This window comes from Nyctibius grandis, chromosome 10 (assembly GCF_013368605.1).
Source record: "Nyctibius grandis isolate bNycGra1 chromosome 10, bNycGra1.pri, whole genome shotgun sequence".
NCBI lineage: Eukaryota > Metazoa > Chordata > Aves > Nyctibiiformes > Nyctibiidae > Nyctibius > Nyctibius grandis.
The window spans coordinates 15,193,939-15,220,802 of NC_090667.1; the positions used below are offsets into that span (position 1 = coordinate 15,193,939).

The following is a 26,864-nucleotide window of genomic DNA, read 5'->3' on the forward strand; positions in this document are numbered from 1 at the left end:
ATAAAATAAATGCATCTCTTAACCTTTTTATATACCACAGAGAATCAAAAAAGGGCCTGAGTCCATTAAACAGGTTGCTCATTTTAATTCTTAATGTTGCCACTTGCATACTTAAACCATTTCCAACTTGTGTTTCTGTACAACAATAACATTTATTTCATGGTAAACTTTGATGTAATATGTGTGCATTTTGCATCTCCTTTGATATTTCTTCTTGTTCCTTTGCAAGGCCTTTGGCAAATGACTGGCTGCCTTCTGACTTCTTTTTTTTCTGAACGGATTTACTTCTGTCACCATTCAGAGCCACGAAGAAATGGAAATAGATTCCTTGTTTGCAGCCAGTGTAGTTTGTTCTTTTTAATAGCTTTTCTTTGCAAAGTCTGACTAGCCAATAGCAACATATAATTAGAACTGCTCTGGTTACACTAGTATCTTCTGTGTTAATGTGATGCTGTTTTTTTCACTTCCTTTTAACCTGTACGTGTTGATCAAAGATATTTTCCAAATGTTTGAACTGCTACTTACGCATATCCTTGGCTCAAATAGATTCATGTATATGCTGCAGCAGATACCTCCATCGCCTGAATGGGTAGGACATAACAGAAACAGTTTTGCATCCTCTCTTCACTTACAAATCTTCCATATATCCATTTTTTAGAAGTCGTTTGGAATGTGCTCATGCTGTGTAATGCTCCAGTACATTTGCAGTTGTTGACACAATGCAACATCTCTTACCCTTTGGTTTGCTTTGAAGCTATGACTAGAAACACTGAGGTGAATTTTCCAGTGCTTTTAAAACCTTACATTTTAAGAGGATTGTCTTCCCTGGTTGCCTCAGCAATCTTGCCTTTTAACAGAACTCTTCTTCCTTGCTCATTCACACTGGACCTTAGCAGGGAATTTCTATTCTAATTTGGTTTATCCTCAAAGTCGAGGAGGGAGCATTTAAAATACACAATCTAGTGAGGGAAACATTAAAAAATATTGTAAAACTCTCCCTTTCTACTGACTTCTGTAGCAAAAAGTCATCCTTAAAGGTGTGGACTAACTTTTTGTTTCCCCCCACCTCCTCTCAACTACAGAACATTGCCTGAAATGGAGAGATTAGCTGCTCCTTGCTGCCCTCCCTTCAGCTTTAGATAACCTTCATGTCTTTCAAGTTAACCTCAGGGCAGCCAACATGGAAAAACGAGTTGTTGATACTTGTGCTGTTATGTTACTGCCTGTGCTGTTATTCTTTATTGGGTAGCAGGGTTTAGGCTTCAGGTAGTATATTTAGCTTGGGAGTTCAGTGGAATATATCTCAAGTGTAAGTGAGATGGACATTATCCATCATAACGTAACATATTTTTGTAAAAGATACAACAACCAAAACCAACAACAGCAATAAAATCCCAAAACAAAACCCCCAAAATCCCCAAACCAAAAAACCTAGTATTTCTGAAGAAGACTTGTTAACTGAATTGTGGTCTTGTTTAGAGAAAAAATTGAGGTTTGGAGAAGGAGGACCTGTTTGAAGAGCTCATTAAAAATTGGCGTAATTAGTTAAGCTAACGTGTGGCCATGTACATCTTCTGCCTCGTGAAGCCTCATAACCCAGTTTCAGGGGCTATTCTGAAATGAAATGGTGACATTGGAAGCTGAGTTATTAATGGTGACATAAAATGAAGCGGTGACATTGGAAGCTGAGTTAAGGCCACTAGAATAGTTTTCTTGCTGGTAGTCGTAACGTCATTGGGCACGCATTGAAGGACGACCCTTTGGGTTCCTGAAAACATGCCCTGGGAGACATGGGCAGAAGGAGAGTATTCCTTACTTCTCTGCAAAGGTTATAAGATGACCAAAAAACTGTGAAAGTGATTGTTAGAAATGCTTAAATTTGTAGTAATGCAACCAAATCATCTGAGCTGAAACTTATATTCACTTCTGTTTATATATCAGCATAAGTGTTCCGTTTCAGAGATTTGTTTGAGTTGCTATCATGCTAGTGATTTTTTTAAATACTGTATTCTATTGTGACTCACTGAATGTTCCCCAAATTACTTATGTTTATTGTAGACCTTCCAGACCTCCTTCTTTAGTTTTTTGTTACTTCATTAAATTTTTCTATTTTTTTTTTGCATTTTCCCTCCCGTTGTTTCTATGCTATGTTAAAACAGCTTCCAAAGAAAAAATACCAAGCCCTTGCATTTTGTACAGAAATCTTGAGAAGATAAAAAAGAAGGGTCAGTTTATTTGTTCTGTGAAGTATTTCAGCTACGGTGTATTGTGGCTTTCTCTGTACTCCATTTACAGCTAGCTGTGCTTGCACTCTTGAGGACATGTGAATTAAGAGCAATTCATCTGTTTTAACGGCGTGTCATGGATATAAACCTAAAAACTGACCTCTTGGAATTTTAATATGCAGTCCTAGTCTCAAGCATTGTGAAGCGTTGATTGCCTATCAAATAAAATACAGAAGTGATCTAAATGTATAAAATTCATTCTTATTTATACTGTTATTTTGCTTCCTGGCGTCTCTTTGTAATGCAATGCCTTTGTTTGTTCTTTCCAATAGCTGAAAGAGATAGATGCCAAAAAGATTATCAGAGCAATGCTGTCTTATGTGTGGCCCAAAGACAGACCAGACCTGCGAGCCAGAGTAGCGATATCGCTGGGGTTTTTAGCGAGTGCAAAGGTAAGAACAGATACTTCATTGTACTGTGATCGTTGCTATTAATCTGGAGTTCACACAAGGAATAATTTTCTCTTTTATTATTTAATGGCTTTTACAGTGTTACGATGTGTGTTTCCTGTATGAGGAGCATGTAGTATTTGAAATAATAGCTTGGATTTTTTAATGGGGTATGTATGTGTGATATGCGTGTGTGTGGTTAGGGAGATGATGATGATGACCAGAATTTTTATTTTCATTGCTCACGTTGTTTTAGTCCAGGATTTTCCATTGACAATTAATCACTTACATCATAAGTTACGGGAAATGTGAGTTAAAGGTTGCTTACAGATCTTCTCTTCTCGTGTGGTGCCGTATCTATCAAACGGGATTTCTGCAGGGCTCTGTGCCCATTCTCCACTCTGAACTTGAGCAGTGTGGTGGTACCTACTCACAACTCTTGCTGTGCTATGGAAGAGGGGATTTGAGCTCAGTATTTTCTTGGTAGTTCTCTGTCAGATGACAGTGGAATTTCTATTGTTCCAGGGTCTCCTCTGGTGTCCTAATGTGAAAGCAGCTGTATAACTTCCTTTTTATATTGAACCATGCTTTCATTCAGTGATTTTTCTTGTGGTCTTTTGATTATCAAATGGAGGATTTGCTCTTACCTTTACTTCATTGTATGAAAGGATCTTTTATACTCTTGCCTGCCACAAAATTAGTGTTTATTAGTTCTTAGAAAGAAATAGGCATGCAAAAGCTTTCCTCAGATTAATGGAGGATATAATTCCAATTTTGTGCAAACCTTGTAGAAATAGTTCAGAAGAGCAAATATTAACTTTTTGCAAAAAACTTTTGCTTTTGGAAAAAAAAAAGAAATATTTGATTGCAAAATATTGGGAGTAAATTTTGTAAATTTTATTGAGACATAGGGCCCAACTGGGTTGCTTTTCACTATGGCAATTTTTACCAAACGTAAAGCTGATTTAGTATCTAGCTGGGATAAGCTGAAGTAGGTGCTACTCAGGAATCAGTTTTAGCACTTAAGCTAGTTGCAGTAGCAACTTACTAGCATTCAGCAGCATTGCAGTGTTATGAAAGGAGAAAAGCAACAAATTTCAGCTACGTAGGGGTTAAAAGAAGAGTGCTTGGAGGAGAAATGTGCTCATTTATTTGAGCTGAAGAGGAAAGGCCAATCTTCTGGTGTACAGCTCTTTCTCATGAGCAGTCTATCAGGTGCTAGCTGGTACTCTCTGCCATAGATATTGTGGTTTGTGCTGCTGTTCAGGACGTTGCTAATAATGCAGGTGATGACATGCAGAATACGGCGTGTTGGTACAAGTAAGCTTCCACCCTTGTTGTATGCCTGGGCGAAATATACAGCAGTGCTTTCGATGACACTTAAAAACTATCTGGGAAGCTATCTATCTGCTCAAAATGCAGATGCTAGGAGTGTTTTGCCTTGTATGCTGTGCAGTTCCCCTCACAATAATATTTAGCTGATTATATGCTTGGTTTGTTGAGGTTTTGTGATGTATATTTAAGAATACCTCATTTACCAGATGGATATGAAAATTCTTCTAACTCACTTTCTTGTCAAAGCCTCGTATTAGTAATGTTAATAATAATCTGAAGGCAATTTTGAAATCAGTTTGAAGTATTTTTTTCTTCTGCTCTTTCCCCCCACTTTCCTAATTTGTAGGGTTATATGAATATGATGGAGAAGGTGAACCCAGAATCTAGTCCTGCATGTGGCAGCGTTGTACCTTGCTTTTAGGAAATCTATTAATGTTGCAAGCAACTTTCTGGGGTGTAATGAAAGCAAAATTGCTGGCCAGGATGCCTGACTCTTGCAGATAGCTCTGTATTTGGTATAATACAGAGCTATTATATTTCTACTGGGAGAGAGAGATGTTTCCCCCGTCAGAAAATCAGACGCTTAATCGCTCTTTGGGGAAGTAACTGGATGTTTGGATCTCTCAAGTGTTCTTTTAAATTTCCTGCTTCAGATTCTGTACAAGGCAGACTGGAAGTGCTGATGTCCAGAGCAGATTCCCAGAAGCAGAGCAGAAAACCTGTTGAGTTTTGCCCAGGTTTTAGGAGATGCCTGTTAAAGCAGAAGTGTTTTGTGAGAATGTTTGTTTTGGCAAACAAGGATTTTATTGGGAAAACACGCAGCAAGCTCTCTACAGAATATATATTATAACTGACTGGGGTGAAAAATTTCACTGGTGCCTTGTAGCCATCCTTTGCTCATGTTCTTTGGTTTGTTCTCTGTCATAACAAAGCTGTGTTAGAACTCAAGCATTTTTGAATAGCTGCAATTTAACAAGTTACCCCTCATCACCTGAGCTATGTCTGCTCTTCCTTTATGGGGTAAATTTTCTTAAATTGCTTCATACTTTACACATGCTAAGTATGCCTGTAGTTATTGTGACATAACTGACATGCAGTAGCTATAGTAAGTCTGTCATGTCTTTGAGCCCAGAACATCTGCTTTTCTTCCAGAGCAAACTAAATGTCACTTTGTCCTAGAGAAAATTAGATACAAATTAGTTTACCTGTAGCTTGCCTGGACCATGTATAATCCTGTGCAGTTTCCTTATTATCCCATTTGGGAGCCCTTTGTTCTGGTTGCTTGTGAGGTTAATTACAATGTACTTGATAGACCACACAAGCAGTTCGTTAAAGTTTCTCTGCTCTATAGTTGTGTCAGCACAAGAATGCCAGCATCTCTTTCTCCTCACTGCAGTCCTGGCCCGATTTCTTTGTTCACTGTGAACTTGTCTGCATCTGAAGGATTTACATCCTTATTACGGATTTTGTCTAAAGGCTGCTTGTTCTTAGGGGTTTTGCACAGAGAACTGTATGATCATGATGCCTGCTACTAATCACCTTCCCCAATAAGAAATACTCTTGTAAGCCTTTTGGCCAATTTCTTCTGAGTTTGACAAAAGTTTGGTGAGGTTTTATACCTCTATATTTATAAAGTTAAGTGTCCAGTTCGAAGAAGAGATCCAAATGGTGGTTCTCTGAGACAGAGGCTGTAGGGTGGCTTGGATTTTGTTCTGAGAAAACTCCAGAGAAATCACAGGGGAGAGGTAGGTTATGAAATCCTCAGCCACAGGGGAAAAAAATAGGAGTTCACACCCAGTTTGATTGGGCTTACTTACCCACAAAACACAAAAAAGCTGGAGATCATACCTCCTTGTCCTGCTGCTTGAGAATAATTTGTTTCTTTAAATCTTCAAGATCAGTAGAATTCAATTTCAAAACAAAAGCCAGTTTGTGTGCAGCTACTGAAGAGCCTGCGGTTACAGTCTGTCTTGACTCCTTTTGTGGGGCCCAGTTGCCTGTCATTGAACAAATTACTGTGATTTTTGGTTCCTTTTTGTCTACACGTAACTGCTAGTAGTAGTGTTAGCCTTCAAAGTGAGCTGTTTGTATGGCTTTGTATGACTGGGAGCTGACAGGATGGAGGCTGCTCTAGGGCTAGTAAGGGTTTTTTTTTCTTGGAAGATTTGTTGTATTATGACATGCTTTAAATTTTTATCTTAAATATTTATAGCCTATCTAGACGTGTGTGATCTGAAAGATGCAATGGGAAGATAGGTGAGAGGAGTACACAAGGCATTATCTATGTTTTCAGGCCCATAGATTAGCCTGCTCAGGTTCTACATACCTGGTTTTTCTTTTCCCACATTCCCTCTCCCACTCTGTGTCGTCTCTACTGGGGTATGTATAGTAAATGCTTCTTTACTTTTGTGTTTCTTCCCTTTATCTTCTGTGGCATAAGAAGAAAAAGTGCCTGGACTTCTGAGAAGCTGGGTTAGACACATGGATATGACAAAATCGCTTGTCACCTCTGTCAACCTGTAATGGTTTTTGGCCTCTTGGTCACAGACCAAGCATGTGTTATTCATGAGCCAGAGAAATCTTTCAAACTATCTGCATTTCTACTGACTACTAATTCTGTAAGTTTCCAGAGAAGAAATTGTTCGACCAAGGAGGCAAGACACAAGTGTTGTATTGTAAATTTTGTCTGTGTGCAAAGATAACGCTGTCTGTCCGATCAGTTAAGTAGGTCTGTATGATCTTGCTGTTTGAGCCCTTTTTGTGGGCTCAGATGGAGTTAGATAATTACATTAAACCTTTAGAAACTGTTAGCTTTTTGAGAAGCTTAAGGTGAAAAGTATTTTTATTTTTTTATTTTTTTTTCCCCTCTCTCTAACTGGAAAAAGTATGTTTCAGGTCATCATTAAATTCAAAGAAGGCATGAAGCCAGATGCTTCTTCTCAGCAAGGGTCATTAGCCATTGGAAGGGGCTGCCCAGGGAGGTGGTGGAGTCACCATCTCTGGAGGGGTTTAAGACAAGACTGGACATGGCACTTAGTGCCCTGGTCTAGTTGCCATGGTGGTGTCAGGGCAATGGTTGGACTCGATGATCCCAGAGGGCTCTTCCAACCTGGTTGATTCTGTGATTCCCTCTTGGACCACATTTTGTAGCTCGTTTAGCAGCCTTACCTCTGTAAGGGGTGGAGTTTTCTGTTTAGATTTCCACGGATAGAGTTGTTGGATGTGTACATTTATATTGGTCCAGAGATAAATTCAGTCATCTTCACGTCAACGTTTCTCATTGAGTTATTGGCAAAAGAAGAGTTCGCTGTAGACCAGTTTTATCGTATTGAGGCTCAGCCTGTCACTAATTCATCATGTTTATTAAATAAGAAATACTGGGAAGAGCAAACCGAAATATAAGACTGTTTGCCTTAAAAGTAGTGTAGTCACACAAGGGAATAGAGATGATGATGCATTGTCAGCTTAAAATAGTGCCGTCGTTTAAAAAAATGTTTAAACTCATTTAAGCATGATGTATTACAGTATAACGTGCTGTTAAATGTGGGCAATTGAGTTGGGATGACTTCATGGGTGCTGTAGTTGCTTGCCAATAAATTCAGGCAGGGATAAGCTATTAATTCAAAATTATAAATAGAAAATGTACAAATTTATATTAAAAGGGCCTTTTTAATGGGAATTGTTATCAAGCTTTCAGGCGTTAGGATGAGGAGGGAAGCCTACAGAGGTATATTGCACAGGACAGTTGTTTTGCGTGGTGGCTTTTCATGGTGTAACTGGGTGTGCGTAAAGCTGTTTGTTCTGTGCCAGCAAATCCAGGCTACTAACGAGGTAGCTGGGAGTTTATGTAGAAGGCTGAAATGTTGTTTCCCTTAATGTGAGTGCGATCTCATTGACTTAACAAATTGAGTAGGAAAGGCCTGTTTCTAATAATGGCCTCTCATCTCTCTTGCTATAAACTTTGTAAGATTAACTTTTTTCTTTTTAAATTACTGGAAAGCAGCCTGTCTTGATTGCTAATGAAACACAATGCCATGCTTCCTTGTTCTTATTCAAGCTTTACCCTGCAGGAGTCAGAACAACTATAACCTGAGACCAGGCTTTAAATTTCATTTAAAACTCTGTTGGGTAGAATTATATTGATGTAAAAGAAGACATTTCTGCAAAATTGTAGGCTGTTACCGGTTAAATTAATTGCAAGTGGAGAACAGCTATTTAAAGAATACATCTCTTTTCTTTAAATGGACTTTAAAATATATCTGTAGTTCTATTTCTAAGCTCCCTGTAGTGTAGCATAGTCTACTGAAGAGTAAAATCCCCGCAGAAGGATTTGTGAGAATCTGCAGTAAATCAAGACAATCTGCATTACAATACTCTTTATTTTCTACTGAGTAGTCTCTCCCAGGAAAACCTGCACTTTGTCATATTGGTCGTCACTGGAACGCACATGGTAGTATATTCATCTTTATTAAGAACAAAATGCCAGCCAAAAATTGAGTTTCAGTAACTCTGAAGGGAAAGTAGTGCTTTTTGATTATACTGGGGAAGGGAGGGGGGATTGGAATTTCAGTATTGTAAAGATTCAAACTCTCTGTTAATGCATCTTCAGTTCTTTGTGGGGCTTTATGCTTAAGGTTTAAGCATGTAATGGCAGTAACCTGCTGGTCTGCTGCGTGTAATTGAAGCTATCAGACATTATTGTATACTGCTGCTTTGATGGTATTTGTTGGCTTTCTGCAGATAATGTGAACCTCGGGTCTTTTTTTTAAATGGAGATTTCCACAATTTCGATCTGTTAAAAGGGGAGCTGTTGCTGAACGCCTCTCAGGCTTGCACTGGATACATTTCAGAAGGATGTATTTGACGTAGGACCTGATCTTTCAGCTGTTTTCTTTTTTCAGTCACAAACGAACCAGTGATAATCTCACCTAGATGCGCTCAGATCTCATCTCTCAGGAGTTGTCTGGATTATGCTGTATGGAGAATTTGGCAGTCTTTCCCCTCCCCTGCCTTGCTGAGTGTATTTCATAGGGAGACACAGGAGGGGAGGACAAAATGGATACCTTCCTCGTTTGCATTTAAAACTTTTACCTAAAACAATGTTTTAAAAAAATAAACAGAACAGATTCAAAAAATTAACTTAATTTTTCTTTAATCCTATAGTGAAAAGAAGTATTTTCAAAACTCCAGTTTCCCTTCTTGAAGTACCTGTCTTCCACTACTTACAGTAATTGTAACACTGGGAATATTTGGTACTGGGATGGTTATTATAATTACTAAAAGCCTGTCTTCCAGCTTGAATTTGGACTGAAGTTATGAAAGATTTTACCAGTTTTTTTTGCTTGAAGCCTAGTTTTATCCAGTTAATTTACAGGTTTTTTTGCTGGGCTTTCAGCTCTGACAGACATCCCTAAATACAACTGAGATCTAAGTGGGTATACAAAACATTTGGTGGAGAGAACTGAAATATCTTCGTCAATCTGTTTTGGTTCTTTGTTCCTTCTCATGTAAAATAATTTGTCATCTACCCACATTTTTTTTCCAAATATTGAGGAAAAAAAACCCCTAACTTTAAGCAAAGTCCACTCACTGTAAAGTATTTTAACATCTGCCACGATTATAAGATTGTAGGTCTTAACATACTTGTTCAGCTGCTAAAAAACTTGTATACCCTATTTTCAAATCTTCACAGTTTGAATTAATGAATTCTATTTATATGAAGTTTGACAGTAAGTTTTTTTTCTTGTTGGTACAAGTGAGTGATGTAACAACGGAACACTAAAAAGACTTAAGAATTTTGTTTTCTTTAAGATTTTCAGTATTTTCTCGTGCTACAATTGTGCAAAGAAAAAATCCTAAAGTTGGTCTGTTTACGTTTCTAGCTGTCTTGCTTTTCACTTGTAGAGGAGACACCACTGTTAGAGAAGACACATTTGGGTTTTGATGCCCTTACAGAAATATCTGGTGACATACTATGTGTTAGGCCATGGATGTGACTTCAGTATTTTGTTTCAAAGCTCATATCGTTAAAGTAATTCGTAGTGTCTTGTAGACTGTATGGAATGTCTTTTGTGCTGCTGTGCTGAACACTAGGGTTAATGTAGGTAGTAAGTTAATGTTTATAGTGATGTTGCAAATGGAACACATTATTGAAATATTCAGGTAGTATTAACAGCAGAGACAAAGGATAGGTTAACTTCTTCTCTTTGACCTCACTAGAGCTTTGGTTGAGTACATATTGGTTGACCTGGTGTTAGCAATATGTGGGGGAGTTGTTTCTTTTGTAGTAGTAATTCTTCATACTGCACATTGCTGGTATCACAAGGAGCAAACAACCTGTAATGACGACATAATTTAGTAGCATTGTGAGTATGTGTCGTGCAGTGTCTGCTACTTGATTCATTCCTGGCGTTGCCGTTGCCGTGCTGAGTGCTCAGCCTCAGTTTAAGTGCCTTTGCAGTGTGCAGTTTGTTTAGGATAGAAATTGATGTTTAAAAGAAGCCAGAGAGAGAGACAAACTAACCCTGCAGTCCCAGGAGTAAAGACTTAATGTATGGAGAATATTGTGCTTGAAATCAAGAGCCATCTCACCCTCACTAAGTGGTTAAGAACTAAATATAACAGTACAGCAGTTTCAGAAAACATAGTCATGCTACACAGATGTTTTAATGCATATGGACTAATTGGTGTTCTTATGCTTTTAGGCCATGAATATATTGGTTCCCTTCATGTTTAAATACGCAGTAGACAACCTCAACCAGGTATCTGGAAACATACTCAACCTCAGTGATGCACCAAATACAGTGGCAACGGTGGCAACTGCTGTTCTCATCGGCTGTAAGTGGCGTTCCCAAATCTGTTGGCCAGTGTTAACGTTCTTCAGTAAGGTGGTGGGGTAGCAGAGCTCCTGACCTTTGTACTCAGCACCTAGGAGGGTTATTTCAGAGTTACTTCTCTGTTGACATCCGTTTCCAACGTTCCGTGACCTTGCTTCTGGTATTCCAATTAAAAAATGAAATCATGCTAATAGAAACGACTCTTGATTATAAATCCTACCCTTTCTTATAAGCAGCTGCAAAAGAATGATTTAAAATGTGTGTGCAGTGGTTTATAAATGAAAAATAGCATAAAGTTTTAGACCAATTAAGTATAAATTACCTTTGAACTAAAAATGTTGAAAATATATAAAGAACGAGTCTAATGTAATTTCATGCATGAAGGGAAGTTGGAAATATAATTATTTTCATTTTATAAACATTTTCATCTTTTTTTTTAGATGGTGTCTCAAGAGCTGGGGCAGCGTTATTTAATGAAGCTAGAAATGCAGTATTTGGGAAAGTAGCTCAAAACTCAATCAGAAGGATAGCAAAGAATGTTTTCCTGCATCTTCACAACCTGGATTTGGCGTTCCATCTGAGTAGGCAAACCGGAGCTCTGTCAAAAACCATTGACAGAGGAACAAGAGGCATCAGTTTTGTTCTCAGCGCTTTAGTATTTAATCTGGGACCTACCATGTTTGAAGTGGCACTAGTCAGTGGAATTCTGGTAGGTGGTGTTTATTAATGAGTTGGAATTGTCTCATTTAGGAATAATACATTGGTTTTCTTTTACCAGAGTCTACTGAGCATTAATAATAATAATAATAATTGAATTTACAAGGTGGTTGTGAAAGCAACTACTGTAAAGGAGAGCAATCAATATTTTTCAAATATTAGTTACTCTAAATTGGCTTATTTGAAATTATTTTCACATTTAATGCCTGTCTTCAGCCAATGATATTTATGTGGACAGTTTTTAATGGTTTTCTTCAGAATTGTTGAAAAAATGAAATCAGAAAAGTGAACTGTGCACACAAGTGTCAAATACATCTGGGTAAATACTGAGGAAGCAGAATATAAATGTCCAGGAACGTTGTGTGTTGGTGTGTTGAGGATAGAGGAGGGAGTGATTATTGTCTCTCTTCTGAAGTGTGGTCTTTTCTTATGCAGAACTTAGAAGTGAAAATTATCTTTTGGAAAATAGGCTTCTCCTTCCTGCAGGTTTTAAGCTTAATAAGCTCAATTTTAAACTTCTCTTTTATAAATCACACTGTCTTTGAAGTCAGGACCTTCGGATATTTATATGCTAAAATCTAGATATCAGTTATGTAGCTTAAACTAAATTAAAAGCAAGACCCTTGTTTTGTTTGTTCCCATTCTTCTTAGAAGGACTCAATCAAATTTGAATGTAACAATATGAGTTAAAACCCCTGTTGATATTGGGTTAAATTTTATAACCTTTGGAAGTTGCAAATCAAGCTGGCTGTCAGCCAACCTGCCACGACGCTTTAATTTTTCTTCTTACGGCTTTTTTCTCCTGATGTACCTTGAAGCAGAGAAAACGCTTCATAAATTGTTTTGCAAGGCCATTTATTTAATCTTCTGCAGTCTTCATCTTTCTTCCAAAATCCACCCAAAAAGCATGTAAAAAAAATACTTATTTGTGTTAACAGCACAAGCATCAGCAACTTCTATGTTTTATAAGGGCAAAAGTAACTTGCCAGTGTTGTTACACACTAGCTCTTGGTTATCTCCTACCTTTTAGTCTATATGCTTCTCCTTGCCACTTTCCTTTTGAGTTTATGCCTGTTGTAAGCTGGTCAGAACAGGGAGTGTTTTGGGAGGGACCATCAGAGTTCTTGTCTCGGGCTAAACTATCATAATTTTGAGACAACAGTGAAGTTTTGAAAATTATTATGACTTTTTCTTTTATTTTAAATATTCTAGTATTACAGGTGCGGTGCAGAGTTTGCTTTAGTAACTCTGGGGACACTAGGAGCCTATGCAGCATTCACGATAGGAATTACACAGTGGAGGTAAGGCATGACCTCAGATTCATCAGGGGGCTTAACGTTGCCTCAGTCTGAACTCTTGACTGTATTAAGTCTTCATTTTACAGGACTAAGTTTCGAATAGAAATGAACAAAGCAGATAATGATGCGGGTAATGCTGCAATTGACTCGCTGCTAAATTATGAGACTGTGAAGGTAAGACCAATCTTTACTACCAGGCTCTTTGTCTTACTTCTGTCAGCGTCAGGAAAGTGAGTCATAAGATTCATCTTTTATAGGGCTGCATATCTGGAACAACAGCATATTTTTAAAACGCTATTCATTTGAAGAGTACTACATGATACTGACAGAGTAGCGTGAAAGTTGTTAGTGGGGCTTGAAAAAACCTATTTGCTAATAGAGTGAGAAGTTTCTTTCATGACTGAATCGCCCTGACCATCAGTTTCTGCTAAATGTAAACTTGAAGAAGCTTCTCTTCACTTGTTTGCAAAATTGTCTTCTGGTCAGCCTGCAACATATGGTCTTCTCAAATGACCATGTGTACTGTTCTCACTGCCTACTGCGGTTTGTAGCACTCCATTGCAATGTTTGCATGAAAGAACAAGTCTCTCTTGGTTCTTCTACTGCTACTATTAAAAAATCCTGTAGACAGCTTTGAAATCATCCAGGCTTATGCTTATTTTATGCTTCTTTTCACTGGAGAGCTAGAACTGCAAAGATAAGCAGTGGAGTTATCTGTGAAGAAGGACCCATAAGTAGATGTTGTGTGAGAAGTACTGTTCTAGAGAATTTGCCATGATCACAGTGACAATGTTCTAGTACATAGAGGACAGTAACTTTTTCTTCTTTTTAGTATCTGGTGGCAGCTGGTGTTTGGTTTTGATCAGGTAGAAGTTCTGCAAGACAGACACCCAGCGTTACTAGGATATGAGGATGTAGGGACCTCCATAATGTCTCCTTTCCCGGTGCAGAACATGCTGGGATGTGCTCATGGGTTTTGTCTGCACACACTAATCTTTTATCTTTTCTCTTGAGTTGTTAGAAGTGTTGAAGAGGGGTTGTGTGTGTATCTGTGCATGTATGTTTGTTCTGAACTTTATAACTACTTAAATATATGGTCTAGTATGTTTGAGAATGTGACATTTATTGTTTTTGTATATATCATAGTATTTCAATAATGAAAAATATGAAGCCCAGCGCTACGATGAATTCTTGAAGATATATGAAAATGCCTCCCTGAAGACTACCTCGACTTTAGCTCTCCTGAACTTTGGACAGAGTGCTATATTTAGCATTGGCTTAACGGCCATCATGGTGCTTGCTAGCCAGGGCATTGTTGCAGGTAACTCCTCTGTCTATAAGCTAAAAATGACTCTCCTATGCCTTAATTCATCCATAATAGAGGTGTTAATTTTAATTAACTTACGGTTGATGTGATAATTCACTTTGAGAGTTTTTCCTTGAGAATTTTGGATATTTCTGCTTCTTGGAGTATTATTTCCATTTTTTATACATATATATACATATCAGTAACTAATACGATTTTATTAGAAACATTTTAAAAGTTTAGCAGTTACAGAAAGATCCTAGGAAAGTGTAACTCTGGGAAGTTTCTGTGGAAGGGTTGTGAAAGACACTTGTATAAATACAAATACTTCTGTGGACCTTCTACAAAAGTCCTTTCTTTTTACCTTTCTTCCTTGCCATGTTGGCAAGATTCAGAACTTTTCCCCAATGTGTATATACCCATGTGCTTTGTCTCCAGTAGCTTTATTACGTGTTCTTCACTTGCCTTACATTAATAAGGGCACATTATTAAAAAATTGTTCCCATATGTTAGAGTTTTTCATCTACATTTGTCTAATTTACTCCATAAAGTAAAGCCTGCTTGTTTAGGAAGACACAGTACAAGCTTCAAATACAGTAGATGAATGCAGAACTGGGAGGAGGCTCAGCTAAAGCAAGGTGGTTTTAGAGTAAAAGTAATGATGCTTCAAACACTGTTAGCACCCAGATGGGTTTGAAGGCTAGACCTTTGTATCGTGTTGTCTGTCTTGCATCTGCTTTGCTCTTTTTAAGAGATGCCAGGACAGGGAAGGGTTACACTGTGAATGGATAAGGCAGTAGGTGTAGTTTATGGGTGTCCTTAAGAAAATTTAGGATAGCCTTTAAGCGGGATGGTGGAAATATGGCTTTAAATCATCTTTCTGGAGGTGTTTCAGCTGAACTGACCCAGCACTTACCTTTAGTGTGTCATCCTGAGTTTTTCCTTGATCAGCATATTTGATATTAAGCTGCCCAGAGGTTGTCACTGTATGTTTCAGCAGCTCTGTTGTATACAGTATGAAAGTGCTCTCTCTTGATCATGACAAATTCTATCATTTGGATTTGTCTGTAATTGTACTTAAGATTGTCTTTCCTGATTCTTGCTTTCATATATCAGTTCCTCCCCTTCTAACTTATTCAGACCCCTTTGTGTTTACCTCTGTGGAATTACAGCTTTACAATCTGAAGTTTTCCATGAATGTCCTGATATGCTGCTTGCCTTATTTGCCAGGTGCTACTATACCTTTTTCTTTTTAGTGAAATCCACACAAACGTTGCCATTCGTTTCAGGCACCTTCCTATATAAAATCTGATCTTCTGGGAATGCGTTTTGTTTACTATTTAAACATCTGGTTTTAGAAATGAGATAAAAGAAACTAGACTTGATTGACTTGATTATTTTTTTTAAAATCTTTTGGTGCTTCCTAACAAGACAACCCTTCAAGTCTCCTTATTCTCTCACACCCGTTTTGTCTTAAGGCAGCCTTTCTGTTGGAGATCTAGTAATGGTGAATGGATTGCTGTTCCAGCTTTCTCTTCCCCTAAACTTCCTGGGAACAGTATACAGAGAGACAAGACAAGCACTTATAGATATGAATACCTTGTTTACACTTCTCAGTGTAGATACCAAAATTAAAGTAAGTAGTAGCTTATTTTCCTAAAGTATCTGGGTATTTAATAGGGCTGTTTTCTGGCAATGCCATCACTTCACCCTGTTTGTTACCTTCCAGGTTTAATTTCTAATCAAGAGATGTTGTGTAAGGATGCTGTTCTGCCTCCTCTTTAAGTGCAGTTAGTGCAATAGCAGCTGCTTTTTTCTTGCAGAACTTTTTAGCAACAGCAAAAGTTGCTTCACGAAAGCTGTGTTTGTATTGAGATTTTTTTTTTAATATAAGTATTCATGCCTTGTGCTTGAACTTTTATTTGTAATTAATGATGCAGAATTTATTACCGCAAAAGAAGTTGTGAAGCAGAGTGTTTACGGCACAAATTTTTACGTTCTTTGGGGAAATGGAGGAACAAACCAGTTTCACTTGTGTGGCGGATTCTAATTATTTTCAAATGTATCCAAGCTGGAGTGTCGATTTGCCTTTTTCTGAGCTAGAAAACGGACTGTTCAGCTTGTTGAACTGCTTGAGATACTTTCTGGGCAGCATATAAAGTGACACTCTTCTTTTAATAGGACAAAGAGCTGGCTCCGCCCCTGCAGATCACACCACAGACTGCTGCCATCACCTTTGATAATGTGCATTTTGAATATGCTGAGGGGCAGAAAGTCCTTGCTGGAGTGTCTTTTGAAGTCCCTGCGGGAAAGAAAGTGGCCATTGTAGGAGGTAGTGGGTCAGGGTGGGTAAATGGACTAAATACGCCAATCAATGATGCAGAATTGTATTTCTTAAATGTGTCTGTTCTTGTGTTTCTCTCTTAATTATTTTTGTTTGTGACATCAGTTCTATTTGGAGATTGTAAATGGCAAACCAGGAAGGTAACATTAGCTTCAATTCTTTTCAATTTCAGGAAGAGCACAATTGTGAGATTGTTATTTCGTTTCTATGAACCTCAGAAAGGAAATATTTATGTTGCTGGACAGAACATACAAGATGTCAGTTTGGAAAGCCTGAGAAAGGCAATAGGAGTTGTACCTCAGGTATACCATGTTTCTTTCTCCCCAAATAGTAATAGTAATTCTCAGTGTTGTGACACTGTGGTTCAGTGAAGGCCAATCCTAATGCAGTGGTATCGTCTAGTTCCTTTGAAAGCCACCATGCTGCTTTCCCCACCCCCTGCCCCAGGAAATATTATGTTTTTATGTGCATCATCATATAGATCCAATTTCTGAAATGTGCTTAAGCCTCTTCATGAGAAACTGCCTCCAGCTTTAAGTGATTTAGCTTTATAGCTGATTACGACCCATGATGAGTTAGCAAAGTGGTAAAAGTATGCATGACATATATATATTTAGGACACAAAATGTATTAATCCCCTTTTTGGGAAAAGAAATTTCCCCAAATACTTTTACCTTCAGGCTTTTATAAATATATAAGCTATTGTGTATTGATTTATTTCATGGATTGGGGACAGTTTTTAAAGTATTGTTCATGGTTCCTTGTTTAAAATATTCTTTCCATAAATGTAGGATGCTGTTCTCTTCCATAACACTATCTATTACAATCTGCTCTACGGCAATATCGGCGCAACACCAGCAGATGTGTATGCAGTGGCAAAGCTGGCAGGAATCCACGACGCTGTCCTCCGAATGCCGAATGGTTACAACACGCAGGTCGGTGAACGGGGACTCAAGCTCTCAGGTAGGTTCTTTGTATCCCTTTTACTACCTCAAAGTTCAATGCATGGTTGCTAAATGTAACTCAGTTGCTAAATGCAACTCAGTCAGAGTTGCTTTTAGCTTATTTACATTATAACATAATTGTAAGGCTAAATATTAATACAAAGATCTGTAGTTTAAGGCAACTGTAGTCTACAAGATACTGAAAGGAAGGTATTTTCAGGGGATAGTGTTAAAGAGTTGATACACAAGCATGTAGATGCATCTAAGTAAAAATGATTTTTCTCATGATCTATTTGGGAAGTGGAATGTGTGTGAATAGGATTGGGCACTTTATGTACGTGTGCTTTGCATGTAGGATGTGATAGGCTTATATATATGCATAGACCTTCCAAATTGGACTTCTTAAATCTAAGAAGTAAATCTTAAATCTTCTTAAATCTAATTGTAACAGCTGAAAGTTAGGTGGTGTTTTGTTTTTGCTGTTGCTGGTAAGTAAGGCAATGGGATATGCTGTTGCAGGGCAGTCATTTTGAGCCCTGTTCATAATGGAAGGGCCTTCATGTCTTGCGTGTTTCTTACCCGTGAGTTGTGTAAGAAACAACATGAAAATGGTGTCTGCATATCTGCAGGCTATGGACTTATATTACAGAACCTTGGTACTGAAACAAAAAACAGCATGAGTTTAGATTCTCAAAGTCCCTGCGTGTTTGGGTGTGCACTCTCTAAAACAGTGTAACTGTTCTAGACTGGAAAGATTGTATCATGGCATTAGCCAGGCTTTGCTAGGCATGATAGCCATTCAGGGCCACTCTTACAAAAAATTTACTTTACTACTCCTTCTCTACAGCTGTCTGTAATATTAAAGTTACATACACTTGTTCGTAGGGAAGACGATGCTTGAAGACAAACATTCTTCCTGTGGCAGAGTTAAGGGAGTGATAATGCAAGATGAGGGATCACATGGAAACTGGGAAATGTCTAAATAATTTCCCATGTCCTTTTTCTGTTTTATATTGAGAGGACGTAGATTTTTAAAAATACAGAGTTCAAGTATAACTTTTTAGGTAGTAGCTAGATTCCACTGGAATGCTTTTGATCTCAAATCTCTTAGGTTGAAGTTGCATTGAGACAAAGCTAATAGTGATGTCCCTCACAAGTGTAACACACTAAATGTGCATTGAATGAAACAAAAATGAAATTACTCTTTTGGTTGAAGGATATATTATTATTAGGTTATTTTATTATATTTTAAATAAGTCTTTGTCTTCTTATAGCTTCTATAGTTTTTTAATAGATATTTGATGCAAGATAAAATGGGATACTCATTTCAAGAGGTTTTCCTATTTCACTGATGGGTTTGGTTCCCCTCCTTGGTGGATATTATGAGAAGTAGAAGATGCATTTGCAAAGTTCGTTAAAACCATCTCCTGTTGTTTTGAAAAAGCAAAATACACTAAAGTTTTTCTTAAAATTGCTAGCCAATACGAACAGTGATGGGGCAGTTTTTCATATTGGTTTGGTATCTTGAAAAACAAGGTGGTTTTGGCTTTTTCAAGTAGAATCCATTTCAGTGTTTTCTATAAAAGTGTAATAGACAGAGCTCTAACAGCCCCAAACCCTGACTTTGTGAACAAAACTGTGCTGCTGTCCTCAGTGTGAATGGGGAAGAACATGAACCAAGTCAGTCTGCTACAAATGTAAGGAAAGGCTTTGGATTTTGTTACTGTAGTATGTCTTTCAAACATGGATGTTGTCAAGCTGTGAGTTTTGAACGTGCTTTAAAGGAGAGAGGGAGAGTATATTAAAACAGACTGAGTAAATTGTGCAGTTCTAATTGCTACTGAGTTCTGCCAAAGACAGTTTACAATTTGAACTGCAGCATTATTATGAGCCTTTTAAATGGTTTATTAAAGAATGTTCTCTCCTAATAGGAATGGAACATTAACATTAACATTAATGGTATTAAATGGAATGTTTTGAAGTCTTCAGTAAAACAAAGGAGGACAAGTGCACAAATGTGAAATGTTTGCATCGCATACCAAATGCTTAGCAGGTTTTGTGTTCTCAAATGCACCTGTTTTCCTGTCTGTAAAAGTTGTCCTGAGTTATTCTGGAGTAGATGTTGGCTGTAAGAATTGTGAAGGAAGGAAACGAGTCTGAAACGTGGTTTCATCAGAAACCAACAGGCAGTAGATTGCATGATGAAGGTGGTTTTCAGTACCATATTAATTGTATTCTTTAATGAAATCTGCTGGTTAAAGCTGTTGGGTATGGACACGTTAAATCTGGGCCATTGTGGAGTGGAAAGTTAGATGAATTTCAAGGAGAGACCTGAAAGAAAAAATATATGTACAAGATGCATGAAATAAATACAGTGGGCTTGGACAGAGGATTGTTTATTTGCCAGAGAGAACAGGATGTGTGTGTGCAAAGTTACTGTGCAGGGCATAGCTCAGCCCAGGTGAAGGAGCTCATACTCCCTGGTGTATAGAGTGCGTTACTGTACATTGTCGTTAGTTACCTGTGCGAGTCTCTTGCCTTGTAGCATATACAAAATAGTTCTCTGACCTTGTCTGAAAGGATAAGCAAGCTTGAATCACGTTGGATTTCTCAGAGAGCAGGAACTCGTATGGTGTCTTATGTAACAGACCTTTATCAGTAACAACTATGATGTATATTAAAAAAAAAAAGGAACCAACCCCCAAAACAGTCATGTCTGCTGTTGAATTTAGAATAACATGATTGTAACTTTATCCTTTTTTTTTTTTTCCTCCCCATTCAGGAGGAGAAAAGCAAAGAGTTGCAATTGCTAGAGCAATGTTAAAGGAGCCACTTATTTTTCTCTACGATGAAGCCACATCATCTTTAGATTCAATTACAGAAGAGGTAAATTGGGATTAAAAAAAATATATAACTTAAGTGGTGTAATGATGTCTGACTCTGATGTTTTTTCCTTGTTCTTTTCCTCTCAGAAAGAATTCTGTTCTCTTTGCCAGATCACTATCATGTGTTTTCCTGGTGGTGTTATTAAGAGATCCTATGTCTAAGCCCTCTTCCTAACGGCGAGAGCAGAGATGTTTGTGTTCACTTATGCAGATTATGGAGTGAATTTATCGACCTGTAATCACTAAATTACTTTCATTTTCCAGATACAAAGAAATCAGAGTACAAACCGTACATCTGTGTAGTAAAGCATTCAAATATAGTACAGCTTCCACATTGGAGCGGAAATGCTCATAACACACAATTCCACAAAACACTACTTGGAATCTTTCTCTCTCTTGTTTTGCTGTATTTATTGCAAGGATCATAAGCAAAGCTTAAAGTTTCAGAGCAGAACTGCACTTTAAAGACAGCAAATGAAAACGAGTCCTCCCCACAAAAGTATGTCTGGTAATCGAAATGTTTTCTGACAAAGACAAGCATTTTTTGCGGGAATAAAGTGGACACTTCACTTACTGTAGTGAGGGCACAAATTCCCAATTAGTGCTGCTTGCATCTGAATGCAGTTTGGGAAGGTGGAAGGCTGTTCACAAAGGAAGCAGTGGAGAGATAGGTAATTCCCAGGGTTGCTTTAACTTCATGTTCCACATTGGCATGATACTGAGAGGGATTTTTTTCTTTAACTTTCATTGGTTGGAAAGTGTTACTATGATTTATTATTTTCAGGTGCCTTTACTGCTGTTTATGTTGGTTTTGTAGCATGGCTGCACAGGAAAGTTTTTCCTGAAATCAAGTAGCACTTCTCTTCCTTCGTCCCTTGGGGTATCTGCATTATTCTATGCATAAAGGGTTTTTTTGCAGTTTGAGGACTTTATCAGAGCCACAGATATTTCATGCTTGGGATTCTTCTGTTTCTCCTATAGATACTCAGAGCTGTTTCTTACTGTGAAGCTATAGCAGTACTGGAGATGTTTCTCAAAACTTATTTACAGTAATTTGCATATTTCCAGACAGCATTTTATTTCTCGTCATACCACCTAGGAGTGTGTAAGAGTTTGTCTCTATTTTAATCTTGCAGAATATTCTCAGTGCCATGAGGGACATAGTGAAACATCGAACATCAGTTTTCATCGCTCACAGGTTGTCAACAGTTGTTGATGCAGATGAAATCATTGTGCTGGATCAGGTGAGGTGATCACCCTGTGCTGGGTAATTTTCACATAATGTCAGCGTTTGTTTTGGAGAGTCTCTGTATCCAGTTTGAAATATTAAACTCCCACCGAGCTACTGAAAGCTCTTTGGAAATAAACGTGTTAGAAAAATGCTGGCCGAGCTTTGCTTTTTGTGTATTTCTCTTCTTTGCAACTAACAGTTTATCAGTTGCAGAAACTTGCATGTGTGACTCTTGTATGTTTGTATTTTTACTTCATTTGCATAGTTCATTTAATGACATGTTCTTTTGTATGGATTATGACAAATTTCACTTGAGCTCTGGGACTGGCTTGATGTTGCATGTTTTTAATCTAATTTATGACATGCTTCTGTCAGATTAGGTTTCCTAATGTGTTCCCCCAATTTATGCTTCATTCTCATTACTCAGTGTCTATTTTTCACATACATCCATTGTTTCTTTCTTTCAATGGAAAAAGAGGACAGCATGTTCTGTTTCTGTGCAGATAAAACTGTTGTAGGATTGTTCAATCTAGTTATCTTATAAACCTGAACACCGTTCTCTCTTGTACCTGTAGAAAAGTGGGATTATTCCCTTTCTGTATGCTTCTCTTAAAAGAAAAGTTCCAACATTTGATTTACTAATATCACTATTCAACTGTTACCTCATTCAGTCTGTTCTAAGTCCATTTTCTTATCTAGTACCCATGGCTGATTATAGTTTTAAAATAAACAAATGTCCTTATTATAACTTCATAGTTACTCTTTTAACTGATAATGCTGAAAATACAGTGCTCAATCTGCTGATAATAACTGTTAAATTTATCTCTGCATTCATTTTTTTCAGTTGTTCTGTATATGCTTGTGATCAGAGGTATATTTAGTGACTAAAATATGCATATCTAAAGGAAAAGAAATTATTCCTCCAGGACGTTAAATGACTTCATGGAGGATTAGAACAAAATCTTAGGAAATGGTGACATTCGTGCCTATCTTTGCTATACAAATCTCAGCTTCATATGAATCTCAAAATGAAGTAGTGGAATAAATCCCTCATACCGCTCTGTGGAGTTTTTATTTGGTTTTGATCTGCTTGTTTTTTCAGCTTTTGCTGAAAAATCATTTCCTAAGGTGTATCCTTTATGTAGCTGCATGTTAAAACATCTTGCAAATGTGTTTTAACATGTTACAAGGCAATCTGCGACTTTTTGTTTCCGAGGCAAGTTTTCACAGCTTCCTAAGAGTGTGTTTTGTGTTACAGTGTAACTGCTAAATTAAAAATAAAAGCACAACCTCAAACTGTAAACCAGCTAGGGTGCTCGCTTCCATGAATGATGGTAGTGTAATGAGGATTGTGAATGAGTAAGGCAGCGTGGTGCATCACTCCTAGTGCCCGACCGCTTCGTGAGGCATCACTGACGATTGCTCAGCAGAAAGTTGCCTCTTGTCATCCCAGCTTGATTGATGAGCACTGTGTTAGCAACCAGATAAATAAGGCTCAGGAGTGGAGATGAGACAAGATGATTGTGACTGGTTTTGCTTAGCAATGGAAACACGGCATCACAATTTCAGCGCCTTTGCCTGGGTAAAATCAGAATAATTCTGGAGTGAGTAAACAAACATTGTATTAATGATACTGATCTCAGTGCTGTGAAGCTGAACAGAGAAGTATATTTTTGTTAATTTAGTTATTTTAAAAAAAGGCTGTAATTCAAAGCCTAGTGTCTACTACAATGAACTCACTAAAGTAACCACTTAAAGTTTTTAAGTAACTCCTGCAGTTATGTTGGTCGAGTGTGTATTTGTTCACATTCCACCAGCACGACTAGTAATAGAAGTGACAAGACCCAAATTTTTCCTGGCATGTTCATCAGCAGCTGTCACAAGGAGGTAGATTTAATTGTAGATCAGAACGTAGAACTACTATAAAATCCATGTAGTTGTCTGTATAATGCTGTCTTTTCCCAGAAGAAGGAATAGCTGGAGAATGAATACATCCTTTTAATTTGAAGTCAGTGAGTGTAAATGTGTATCTCAAAGTAAAAAGATGAGTCTGGTTTTTTGAAGAGTAGTGTTGTTTCACTGTCTGTAGGACTTGAGTTCTCCTCTCCAAATCTCCCCGTTTCCACAATGATGCTCAATAAATCATCTTTGCTCTTGAGAACAGCACAGGTGAACTGAACTGCTCACTCAGTTTTCATGATGGCAATTGCCATGACACAAAGTTACTGAGCACCCATCTAAAAGCCCAATTTACACTAATTGTTTTTAGGATCTGATTTTAAATGTGTTTTGCTTATCTAGTACAAATCCCTCTCTGTATGCTCCTTTAGCTTCTTTATGTAAGTGGGTTTGTTATCAAGCAAAGACAAATACCTGTTTGTTTTGGTACATCCATGACTTTTGCACTAGTAGCTCACCACCCTTGCTCCTCATGTAGAGGTCTACATTTACTTCAAATAGCTTTCCAGTTTAGATAGTAAAACCTTCCCATGTTGGTGGGCTTTCTATAATCTATACTGTAAAACTGTGGCCCGTATGTTGGCAGCATTTATATTCCTAAAGATCTGGTAATATTTGATTACTGACTTTCCTCCCCTTCTTTTACAGGGTAGAGTTGTGGAACGTGGCAGACACGCAGACCTCCTCGCAAGTCCCAGCAATCTCTATTACGAGATGTGGCATACACAGAGCAGCAAAGTACTGAACAGTCATAACAGTCCAGATTGGGAAGAGAGAAATAATCGGATGTCCAAAGAGGAGGAAAGGAAAGAAACTAGAAGAAGAAAATTATGAATAGTGTGAAAGGCTGTGGAAACTGTTCCTGCTAAGTATGATCCTGGATGAATCTTCTCTAACAGGTTAAAAATGCACACGATCACAATGAATGCGGCTCTTGTTTCTAAGTCAGCATTCAAAAACTTCCTGGGTTTTGCAGTTTTGGGGTTTGTACAGTTTCTCAGAGGGATGTAATTTCAACCAAAGGAGTTCTATTTTTACATCTTTAGAAATCTCTAATGGCATCTGCAAGGCCTGAGCTTTTTCAAAAACTTCAAACTTCTCAACTAAGAGTGTAATTTATGGCAGTTTTTAGGCATTGGTAAATTCCCCTGGTAGTCACTGGAGGTGGATTATTAAATTGTAAACAGATTTGTCCTTGATTTACATTATTTCTCATCATTAATGGTTGATAAATATGTCATGTTTTAATTGTAATTGGGCTAATTTGAACTCATTTGCTAGTGAGGAAGATGCAATTTAAATTCTTCAGTGCTGTTCGGGTTTAAATAGTTCTTCCTTGTAAAGAATAAGAAAAGCCTCAACAAAATATTAGAGGCTTCTAGTAGCAAACCAAATATTGGGATTATCCATCTCACCCTTCAAAAACACCTTTCAAACTGGACTAGCAGGAAGTGTACTGGTATTATTCTAAAAGAAAACTAACAGTATTTTTAAGAGCTGGCAAAAATCTGGAATTGACAAAATATTGTGTGACTCTACAGAAAACATACAAAATGTGTCTGTAAGTAAAAAGAACGGGAAGTTTCCCTTAAATGAAAAAATGAGAGTTCAGGATTCTGTATCCTCAACATCTGCTGTAGCAGGCAAAGCAGAATGCAGTCCCTTTTTCTATTTTAGTCATGGTCTTAGGGAGCAATTAAGATTCAATAAAGAGTTCCATAAATTTCTATTATGTCATTAATGTATGAGAAAATGTCCTGGATAATGTTGAAAGCGTTGCTATAATCATCTCATGTCATAGTCAAAACTGCTTCAGTGTCAAGAAACCTCACTCTTGGCAATTTGCAGGGCACTACAGCTGTACTGGGTTTGCGTGGCAAGGTGTGGGTAGAGGGGGCTACAGGGGTGGCTTCCGTGAGAAGCTGCTAGAAGCTTCCCCCGTGTCCGACAGAGCCAAGGCCAGCCAGCTCCAAGAGGGACCAGCCGCTGGCCAAGGCTGAGCCCATCAGCGATGGTGGTAGCGCCTCTGGGACAGCGTATTTAAGAAGGGAGGGAAAAAGAAACGCAGTGAAACAGCAGCTGAAAGAAGCGAGAACATGTGAGAGGAACAACTCTGCAGACCCCAGGGTCGGTGAAGAAGTGGGGGAGGAGGTGCTCCAGGCGCCGGAGCAGAGATTCCCCTGCAGTTCGTGGTGAAGACTGTGGTGAGGCAGGCTGTCCCTGTGGAGGTCCACGGTGGAGCAGATATCCACCTGCAGCCCATGGAAGACCCCATGCCGGAGCAGGTGGATGCGCCCGAAGGAGGCCGGGACCCCATGGAGAGCCCGTGCTGGAGCAGGGGAAGGAGCGGCAGAGACAACATGTGTTGAACTGACCACAACCCCCATTCCCATCCCCCTGCGCTGCTCAGGGGGAGGAGGCAGAGAAATCGGGAGTGAAGTTGAGCCCAGGAAGAAGTGAGGGGTGGGGGGAAGGTGTTTTAAGATTTGGTTTTATTTCTCATTACCCTACTCTGACTTCTAATTGGCAATAAATTGAATTAATTTCCCCGAGTCGAGTCTGTTTTACCTGTGACGGTAACTGCTGAGTGATCTCCCTGTCCTTATCTCGACCCATGAGCCTTTCATTACATTTTCTCTCCCCTGTCCAGCTGAGGAGGGGAGTGACAGAGCGGCTGGGTGGGCACCTGGTGTCCAGCCAGGGTCTACCCACCACAACGGGATTGTATTTTTAGACCTTATCTGTTCAGGGAGGTATAATTCTTCATGTTGAATTTAAAAATAAAAATCTTTCTCTTGGATGTTGAAAAATAACTTTTTTTTCCTGGGGAATTATACCAGTATAATGACACTGATATAATTACATTTCTAAATGAGATGCAAGATTTCTCAGTGTGGGCAGTAGCGAAGCACTGAATTTGGTGCTTCTGGAAATTTAGTTGCAAATAACATTTATTTTTTTGTGTTATACCCTCCCCTGAAACTAAATATAGGAACAGTAACTTAAAGGGAGTGAAACCTTTGCTGTCTTTTCTGCTAGTCACTCATTTCTCTCTGTTAAAATGATGGGTGAAGAAACCAACCTGGCATCAGTCTCCAGTTAAAAAATTATTTTTAAAGTATATTGAGTGCAAGGACTTTGATTTTCATTCTTGGAGTGCAGAAGCAAAGTGAAGCCTTGTTAATGCAGTGGCAGTTCAGAACCCTTCTAGCTTACAATCTTCCTTTTATTTTCACTAATTGTCTCCTTTTTTAGTTTCTGACAGCGGTACGGTTGACTATAAAGGTGCAGTTATCTCTGCACTGCCAGAAACAGCAAAGGTTTATTAAAAAGTC

The 26,864-nt window shown here is 38.2% G+C and overlaps 1 protein-coding gene across 1 annotated transcript in view; it reads left to right on the forward strand.

Annotated features, from left to right (window-relative positions):
- ABCB7 (ATP binding cassette subfamily B member 7) overlaps positions 1–26,081 on the forward strand; it is a 37,236-nt gene extending 11,155 nt beyond the window's left edge. Inside the window, exons 4-16 of the mRNA XM_068409443.1 lie at positions 2,558–2,677; positions 10,714–10,846; positions 11,286–11,554; positions 12,775–12,863; positions 12,947–13,034; positions 14,007–14,181; positions 15,645–15,802; positions 16,348–16,511; positions 16,683–16,812; positions 17,302–17,473; positions 20,237–20,340; positions 21,476–21,583; positions 24,178–26,081. Coding sequence (XP_068265544.1) covers positions 2,558–2,677; positions 10,714–10,846; positions 11,286–11,554; positions 12,775–12,863; positions 12,947–13,034; positions 14,007–14,181; positions 15,645–15,802; positions 16,348–16,511; positions 16,683–16,812; positions 17,302–17,473; positions 20,237–20,340; positions 21,476–21,583; positions 24,178–24,363 — 1,896 coding nt within the window. The 3' untranslated portion in view covers positions 24,364–26,081. The remainder of the gene's footprint in view (positions 1–2,557; positions 2,678–10,713; positions 10,847–11,285; positions 11,555–12,774; positions 12,864–12,946; positions 13,035–14,006; positions 14,182–15,644; positions 15,803–16,347; positions 16,512–16,682; positions 16,813–17,301; positions 17,474–20,236; positions 20,341–21,475; positions 21,584–24,177) is intronic.
- Positions 26,082–26,864: the final 783 nt, after the last annotated feature.